The sequence below is a fragment of the Accipiter gentilis genome, chromosome 34 (genome assembly GCF_929443795.1).
Source record: "Accipiter gentilis chromosome 34, bAccGen1.1, whole genome shotgun sequence".
In the NCBI taxonomy this organism is placed as follows: domain Eukaryota; kingdom Metazoa; phylum Chordata; class Aves; order Accipitriformes; family Accipitridae; genus Astur; species Astur gentilis.
In genome coordinates, this window is record NC_064913.1 from 3,148,001 (window position 1) to 3,157,463 (window position 9,463).

Sequence of the window (9,463 nt, forward strand, 5' to 3'; positions counted from 1 at the left end):
AGATATCTTGGTATATTACACAGCTTGAGATTTTCATGCTAACAAAATGGAAATTGGAGGAAAAAAGGCAGAAAATGTAGAGTCATTTCATAAGGGAAAAACATGCTGAAACTTGACTGATTGGTTTCAAACATAAATTTAACGCAAATGCAATCTGAGTTAACAGTACTTAATGCTGTTGCCAAATAATTTCTCATTTTCAGTAAAAAGACTTACTAACTTGGGTAATTCAATTTTGTACCCAGAGCTCCCCATGCTTTTTTAATTTCCACTTAGCTTGCTGTTCTGAAAGATGCTCTTTGTCCCATACAATCTTACTTCACACCTTAAAAACCAGTGTCAGACTTTGGATAGGCTTGGTCTCCATCACCTCTTGCACAATAGAATCATAGAATCATTTAGGTTGGAAAAGACCTTCAAGATCATCGAGTCCAACCATCATCTATGCCCACTAAACCATGTTATGGAGTACCCCGTCTACACGCTTTTTGAATACTTCCAGGGATGGTGACTCAACCACTTCCCTGGGCAGCCTATTCCAATGTCTGAATGGTTCATCTCTTCTTGAACAGCCACCCAGAATCACGGTGAAAGGCAGGTCAACGTACTTATGCAGATCATTGATCAACCCTCTCCAATAATGTCAATGTTCCTACAGCTAGGAGATTCATTGCCTGCCTCTTTTTAGTCCATTGAGATGGAAATGGACTCACACCCTGCAGAACAGAGTTTACAGTTCTCTCTTGCCTATACAAGGGCCAAATAGATGTTGGCTCAGAGGGAGGGGGAAAAAGAAATCTCTCTTAGCATCTGTGCTAAAATTCTTTATGTCATGCTAGCTATTTATGAGCATGGCTCTAACCGTCAGGAGTCCTGACTGCAAAGATGTTAAGGGAAATGCTAACTACTGGTAATTTCTAGACATAGGATAAACACTACTATAGGCTTAAAAGACTTCTGTCTTCGCTGGGCTGTGAAGGTTGTCCCTTCTGGTGCAGGCAACAGGACTTTCCTTTGGCTAGGACTTTGAAAGATATAAAATCTACTGCTTTATTCCTGTTTCATCTATCTTGCCAGGAAAAAAAACCAACAAGCCAACATATCAAGAGAAGTCAACATATCTGGTGGGAAATAAAAATGGTTTAAATGATGTTGAAAGCACAAATGAAAACAAAAGCTGTCTGGAGGCAATATGCCATGCATCTGTACCATCTAGTTAACAGTATGTCTTCCTGTCAGCGAAGTAGTACATCAACCAAATCTAAATCTCATTAGGATAGGCTATCCAGTTTTAGCCAAACACAGACTACTGTTCAACTTCAGTGAGGTGGACCAAAAATTATTACCAATAAAATACAGTTAAACAGTGGCTGAAGTATGACTTCATCATTAGCTGTACAGCAGAACATACTTTCAAAAGTGCTCTTGTGAGGCAAACCACACAAAACTGAAAAGGAAGAATATGAATCCACTTGCTGGTTTGGTAGCACATGCATAAAACAACACATTGGAAGTTTTGAAATTGACAAAAGAATTCACCTGGGAAAATACTTTCCCACGTATAACAGTCCTCGTAGCAGAGGGACTTGCAGACTGTGACTCTTTCCATCATTCAGAGAATAACGCCACAACACAAAGCCTGATCAGATCCTTCCTTCACACCACAGCTTCCTCCTAAGACAAAACCTGTTAGAGCCATACAAATGAAGCTATTCCCTACCCAAAGTAGGCTGCTAGACCTAACGATCTTCCACTGGGCATGCTCCTGCATAGCCTCTCACAGCCTCCTTCAGCTAGAATTTCTCATCCTTGTTACATTCAAAGTCTTGTTCATGAACAAGGGTGAAGCACATCTTACACATATAAGTAAAGCTGAGAGTTTATTGTTCATGTAATGAAAATCTTAACAGTCTAATTCAAGAAACATCATTAGCCTAGATCTAATTTTTATAGAAAAACAAAGAATAATAATACAAAAAATTACAATAATAGCAATAATGCAATTAAAATTGTCTATCCCTTTCCCTGCTGTGCTGGTTTTGGCTGGGGTAGAGTTAATTTTCTTCACAGTAGCTAGGGTGGGGCTATGTTTTGGATTTCTGCTGGAAACAGTGTTGATAACACGGGGAAGTTTTAGTTATTGCTGAGCAGTCAGTGCTTACACAGAGTGGACGTCTTTCCTGCTTCTCCCCCTACCCCACCAGCGAGCAGGCTGGGGGGGCACAAGGATTTGGGAGGGGACAGAGCCGGGACAGCTGACCCCAACTGACCCAGGGGATACTCCAGCCCATAGGACGTCATGCTCAGCACATAAAGCTGGGGGATGAAGAAGGAAAGGGGGGATGTTGGGAGTGATGGAGTTTGTCTTCCCAAGTCCCCATTAGGTGTGATGGAGCCCTGCTGTTCTGGAGACGGCTGAACACCCGCCTGCCTGTGGGGAGTGGGGAATGAATTCCTTGGTTTGCTTTACTTGCGTGAATGCTTTTGCTTTACCTATTAAACTGTCTTTAGCTCAACCCACATGTTTTCTCACTTCTACCCTTCTGATTCTCTCCCCCATCCCACCAGGGGGAGGAGTGAGCGATCGGCTCCATGGGGCTTAACTGCTGGCTGCAGTTAAACCATGACACCTGGTGTTAACGTTCACCCTTCCACTGCTTCTCTGGCTCCTCAGGTCCGTGGTTTCACACTGGTGTTGCCAATGGAGGGATGTTACGAGGACTTGTCTGGAGTCCTTCGCCAGGAGGAATATGATGTTCATGCTGAGGGATTCTTCTTCCTCCTCTCTTCTTCCTTCCTCTTAGGGCCATATATATGTTTGCTAACATGCATTTACACCTTTCTCTTTCTTCAATTGGTCTGCAGCTCTGGGTTACCTCTGAATTTACTATAAATGGTGCCATGTACATATGTTAGATACTATTTCTTTGCTCTCTTTGTTAACCCCCTAAAAGCGTTTTCTCAAGCTCCAGCTCTGCATTTTTACCCGTTACTGAGCTTTTTATAGCGTGTGGTCTTCAGTGCCAAGCCTGTGCCCCATCTCTTATTGTCCCACGCCTGCACTCCTCTACGCCGCATCTTGTGCCTCCAAGCTCAGTGCCTCTGCTGTTCTACAAAGCCCGTGTTACTGCTACCTGTATAAACTAGAGCTGTACCATGCAAAGATAAACAACCTTAGAACAGCTATAGATGCTTAGTCAATTAGAGAAACTGCTGTCAGAGCTAAACCAAGTAAAGAAGGCAGGTCAAGTAAAGTTTGGACAGAGCAGGCCTGACCGGCTCCAGTCATGACGTGTTGCAAACTCCGTGCAAAGCTTATGGCTTTGTTACCAGCAATGGCAACACCATATTACAGGGCTAAAAGGTCACAGTTCTTCATAGGAAGGGTTCTGCACTTTCCTAGCTAGGTCCAGTAATCAAAAGGTTAGGCCTTTTGCAGCAGAGGAACAGTACCCGTGACAAGTCAAAATTCAGAGCAAGAAACGTACACCAGAGCTAAGCAAGAAAAGAACGGGACAATTGTAAAAATTTGGGAAAAAAAATTTATTTGCCCTTAAAGAAACTGTTCAGAACCTTTGACCAAAACAAAAAAGACAAAATCAATTTGTACAAAATGTGTGTGTAAGTATGTGTGCAGGTGTATATACAATTCGGTTTTGTGTGTGTGTTTGTGTATGTAAGAGGGAGCAAGCACATGCATGCACGTGTGAGAGCACAAGAGTACCACACGAGAGGGAGGCAGCACACACAAGAGAGGGAGAGGGAGAGGGAGATGATTGCAAGGAATTTTTCTCCTTTTCTAATAAGCAATCTGCTGAAAATAGGAACAACTGCAAATTCATTTTTGCTGAATTTGTCCTTTTCAGTAGGAAAAAAAAAAAAAATGCCCTGGCCAAAAATATCCGCAGCTACAGTGAATTTGAATTAAGCACTAGTAGTATCTTTTTCAAAAAGACATTTTGCATCTCGTTTTATAGGCCTGCTGCCTGATATGTCAATAATGCAACTGGATACCACAGACCATTGATTTCACTAGGTCTGCTCATGTGAATTAAGAGATGAGCCATTGGTCCCAAAGGCACTTAAGTGTTCTGCCATACTTATGCCCTGGCACTAATGTACTGTATAGTCTCACATCAGACTTTTTTTTTCCAGAAGGTGTGAGAAAGTGCTGCATCAATTTGCTAATTTTGTCATTACTGTCATTTTCCAAATAAAGGTTGTGGCTAAATTCTGCTCTGCATAACGTGGATGTAAATATATAGTATCTCCACGAAATATATAGTATCTCCAAGGAAATCAGAAGCTAGTAATGAAGGGAAGTGAGGTTCAGTCTTAAAGTTTTGGCTGGGGTTTTTTGCAGTAATACTGCTCTAGGAAATCACATTGAGGATTTCTGAGCAGATCTTACTAAGCTTCTCCAAGTACTTATTCCAACACCATGCTGAAAATCCTCCAGGACGATGACTGTGCTTTATGGAGTAAGAGTCCTACCCCTCCTTCTAGTCCCCCACATCAAGCCTCATAACATCCCCATGGAGGGGACCACCACCAAACATGGCCACCCATCGTTATCTCATTAGCCTCCTAGAGAGACACATTCCCCCAAGAGCACATTTCATGGTTTTTCAGCAAGTCTCCTGCTTCACTCTCCAAAGAAGCTGAAACCAGCCTTTGCTGTCTAAGATGCTTCAGTCTTTTCATAATACAACAAATGAAATTAGGCAGGGATTCCAAGATCACAAACCTCAGTAATTTCCTAATGGATGTCCTGAACATAAATCTCTTGTAGAAGATGATGTCTTTCAAAATTATGAATAGCAAGAATTTCCACATGTAAAAACATGACAAGAGTCTCTTTTCCAACTGAATACTTCCTCAAAAATATGAAGTCAGATACTGGATTATGAAACTATTTCTCCCCAACAGAACCTTTAAAGAGAAAAATGACTACCCTCTGATTATCCACGAGTCTACTAATAAAAGGCACAAATGTCTATTCTAGTAAAAACACCCACTCATGGCCAGCAATATGTTTTCTAAAGAAGGCAATTATAAGTACCAGCTTCATTTAGATTATGTTAGTGTAACGAAGCAGAATTCCAATACATTTTTAAAATCAATAGCCCCTTCACACTCACTCTAGATGTATTTAGAAGCTAGCACTATTCACTCATTAGCATGAGGTTACTGAAATGGATCTGATTGTGACTGCTTTTTGTGCAGATCTCACCTCAACCCTAGAAGTACAGACCCCAGATTTTCTTATTTTTGTGACAGAGCATGTGCATTTTAGGCCCCCCAAACACTTAAGTAAAACCTGCAGTCCACTCAAGTCATTTCCAACCATGAGAATACCACACAGTGCATGTTTGACCAGGAAAGCTGAAGTACTAGTTTCTGCCCAGCAGAACTAGTAAAATCACTCTTTGGTAATAATTAACTGAGAACCAGTCTAGCATATTTATAACATATGTTTCTACACCTAGTGCATTCTACCCAAAGGAGTGTTAGTCTCTGGTCAAAGAAATTTCAGTTTTGATATAAGCAATCCTCATGTTATTACAGCATTGCCCCAAGAAGATAAAATGCCACTATTTCCTACCCTGAATTTCACCTGATGGGCTTGGGGAATGGATCCATCAAGAGGCTGAGACAAGGTTCTACATGCTTCCTTTTGGCTAGTAGGAAAGTATTGGTCCTTAAGGTTGGACTTAAGGATTTCAATGCATCCCTTCACTGATGAAAAGAATAATAAACAGGTAACAGGAGCACTTAGCAGCTCGCGTAATGCCTTTGCTCAAAAACCCATGGCTTGGATGACCTGACCAAATCTTCAGTTGTTAACTCTTTACTTTTCCAGGACCAGGGTTTGCTCATCTTAAAAGCAAATTCTGCAAAAGTGCTCTCTTAAAGAGATTTTTTTAACATAAGGCAGGTGTTGGGTTGACCTGGTGTTTGTTAACTAAGTAAGTTTTTTTCTAGTCTAGTTGATCTTCCTAGCCTATTTCTTGTGACTGGGTATTTAATTAATCATATATTTTAATCCTGTTCACAAAATTTGTTAAAAAAGAAAATGAGGTGAGAAATAGTTAATTACTTGAGTAATCTGGATGACTCAAATGGCTCTCTAATTACAAGTTAGTCTAATGCATCACTTTGTGGTTTTGCTACCACCTGCTATTCTTTTACAAGGAAACAATGCTTCCTAGTCATCTTGGGAGACAGTAGGTTTTTTATTGCAAGAACAAGTATTAGATCATACCTACTAAAAACAAGTATAACCTGCGCTGTTGTGCACTCTCTCATGCAATGCGTGATGTAAGTTGAAGGTTCATGCTGATCCGTAATCAGTTGCTGCAGATTTAGGTCTTCATCCAACAGCAAGCTCTATATAGGTTGATTACTTCACCTGCTGCACTCAGCAGAAGGGCCTAATTCTGTTTTCAGAGATGCACACACAAGTGTCTTTGATTTCAGCAAGCAATGTATGGGTATACCGACAGCACAACTGGATTTAATTTTCTGTTTACACAGCTGTCATGCTTTATAGGAATTAGTATCTAAACTTAGTAAAACAGTACCTTTTTAAGTACATGAAAATTCCTGTTTACATTTTTGACAATATTTTCCATTTTTTGTGTGAATACATATGTGTCTACTGTAACACAACCGTAGTAGAATTGTCTTTCCACAGGAGATCAGATTTGCTATATGACATGCATTATTTTTCCTTTACAAAGCACTATTTAAACACATTAGAGAGTTAATTCTTTTTGCTGTAGCATTAGCTCAAGTAAATGTAGACTTATGTTTTCTCTAAAATCTATTATCACCAACTGATATCAAGGGAGATTGTGTTAATGTCTGCTGACTGTCTTTAGCATTCCCTAGAAACATGCTTCATATAAATTCAGTCTCAGAACAAAAAAGCCAAGCAGTTTCCATCACATTACAAAAAAACTGATATGCAGGGTATAATTTGTGACCTAGCACTAGTGGCAAGTGGAATGCGTTTTGTGATTCCACATGAACCAAAGCTGAAAAATCACTGTCAATAATTCATAAGTTTAGCCTGTACATAAAAGATGTCCACAGTGGTAGCCTGTGTAAGACTATATTTTCTACTTGCATCAGATGAAACAGAGAGACCTTAGCAGTTTAAGCTTGCTATGTTATTTCACCGTTGTGAAAGTTGATGACTTCCAACAGGAGCAAGTTTTATGCAGCCCTGCCTTAGAGGAAGCCCAGCTCTTGCGCTCAGTGGGAGCCGTGCCCAATATGCAAAGATTTAATTCAGCTCCTGTCCATCCTCCCTGTTGCCTCCTCTGAAACAATTATTTTCCAAGATTGCCCAGGGAACAAAGTACCACCATATAAACATCTATTTTACTCTCTTTTTCTCATGATTAGAGACATTTTCATAATAAAGGCCAAGCTTTGCTTGCAAGCACTCCCAGGAACTTAATGAAACAAGTAAAACTTAGCAAGGAAAGTAAATGGCTTACTGGTAGGAGATAAACCCAGTTTCCATTAGTAGGATAGAAAAATGAAGCGCATGAAAACTAATGCAAAGTCCACTATTAATAGAGGATACACTGAGATCAGAAGGCATGTTATGTCAAATAGAGGATGTACACTAATTTTGTACAGATGATCCTTTTAATACATGTTGTAAAAGAACAACCTAAAAGCAGCTTAAGGCTTTTATTAAAATGGATCACGAAACGCTCACTATCTTTCAGTCAATAATCTCTTGCACATATGAATATAAGGCATAACAGCATGAGCTTCCTAACTACAGATATACAGAAAAGAGGCTCCTGAGATTTTATGAAGTGTAGCCTAATATTCCAGGGCAATAAAATACCAATAAACGAGGCAAACCACTTCTCCTGACAACTGCAAACAAAAGAATGCAGTGCCTGCTTCCCGATGTATCCACATAAACAACTATGTTCATAACATAGCTAATTTTTTTGCAGGGGGGAGGCAGCATACGTGCTCATGCACTGCTTCCACATCAAGAGAGACATGAAGTTCAACCATTACTTTTAATGATTCTGCAAGAAAACAATGCAAATCAGTTGCATCTTAAAAATCTCTCCTAAAAACAACATTCCCAGGAGCAAAAGAATCAGCACCTGGGCATTTAACTGCCGTTCTTAATTAAACTTCAGCGAAGTTAAAAGCAGGGTGCAACAGCCATTTACTACTTCAGAAGTAGCTATGCTTGGCGTAAATGATAAAACAAAGAAGCTCTTCAACTTTACTAATTGAGAACTTAACACAATTACACAGTTACCGCAGATTTGATTTCCGTCCTAAGAGTAGGTATGTTTAAGTCTGCACAGGAGAGAGAGAGGCTCTGAAAAGAAGCAGTTTTTCCACGATTTAAAAGAAGCCCGAGGTTTATGCCAGCGATACAAGCTAGGACCATCAGAACGAAACCGGCGGTGGAACTTCACGTACGTACTAGGGCGCTCGTCGCTCACCACATTTCTGAATGAGGCACACGTTTTGCTAGCAAAGCAGAGAGAGGATTTATTATCCCCGCTCCAGCCGAAACGCCTGCTGTCGCAGCTGAAATTTCCCTTTCCAAAAACCCTGCTGCCGCGAGCGAACACAAGTAGCAACGCCTCCGCCCCGAGTAATAATTTTATTTATTTTTTTTTATTCTTTTTTTTTGGAAAAAAAAAGAAGAAAAAGGGATGGAAAGCCACGATTTTTGATTCCGCTGCCCCAGCCCCACGCGGTCCCCGGGGCCGCTCCGCGGGGCGCGTAGCGCGGGGCTCTCCCGCCGCCCGCTGTCCGCGGTGCTGACAGACGCCGGGGCCGGGGCCGAGCCCGCGCCCGCCGCCGCCGCCGCCGCCACAACAGGTGCGCCGGCGGGTTCAAACCGGTGCCCGCCGCCTTCCCCCCGCAACCCCCCGCCCCGTCCCGGGCGCCCCCGCTGACCTGAGGCGCGGAGCTGGAGCAGGAGGCACAGCGCCCGGAGACACGCGGCCGCCCGCCGCATGGTGCGAGAGCCGCGCTGAGGCGAGGTGAGGCGAGGCGAGGCGAGGCGGGCAGCCCCGCGCCGCCGCCTCCCGCTTCGCCCGCCCGCCCCCGTCAGTGAGCATGCCTGGGAGGGGGCTGCGCATGCGCAGCGCCGTGCGGGCGGGAGGGCGGTTGAGGCGGGCCGTTGCCCTCAGCTGCCGCCTCAGCGCGGGGTGAGGCGAGGGGCGAGTGCGGGAGGCGGGGAGCGGCGGTGACTGGGTCTGGGGGGGGGGGGGGGGGGGTCGGTTCCTCCGCCGGGGTTGTGGAAGGGTCGCGGGGAACAGAAGGGGCCGGGGATGTGAGGAGAAGGGAGAGATCTCCGGGTCCAGCCGCACGTACGGGCAGGAGGCGGTGGCGGGGAGGGGGGGGGGTTGTTCTCCCTCAGCTCCCGGCTGGAGCAGAGAAGCGGTGGGGGTTGCAGTCT

At 43.3% G+C, this 9,463-nt stretch overlaps 1 protein-coding gene across 1 annotated transcript in view; it reads right to left on the bottom strand.

The window, feature by feature from the left end:
* The window catches only part of PTPRR (protein tyrosine phosphatase receptor type R), a 155,398-nt gene extending 146,295 nt beyond the window's left edge, over positions 1–9,103 (bottom strand). Inside the window, exon 1 of the mRNA XM_049792027.1 lies at positions 8,959–9,103. Within this exon, the coding sequence (XP_049647984.1) occupies positions 8,959–9,019 (61 nt within the window). The 5' untranslated portion in view covers positions 9,020–9,103. The remainder of the gene's footprint in view (positions 1–8,958) is intronic.
* Positions 9,104–9,463: the final 360 nt, after the last annotated feature.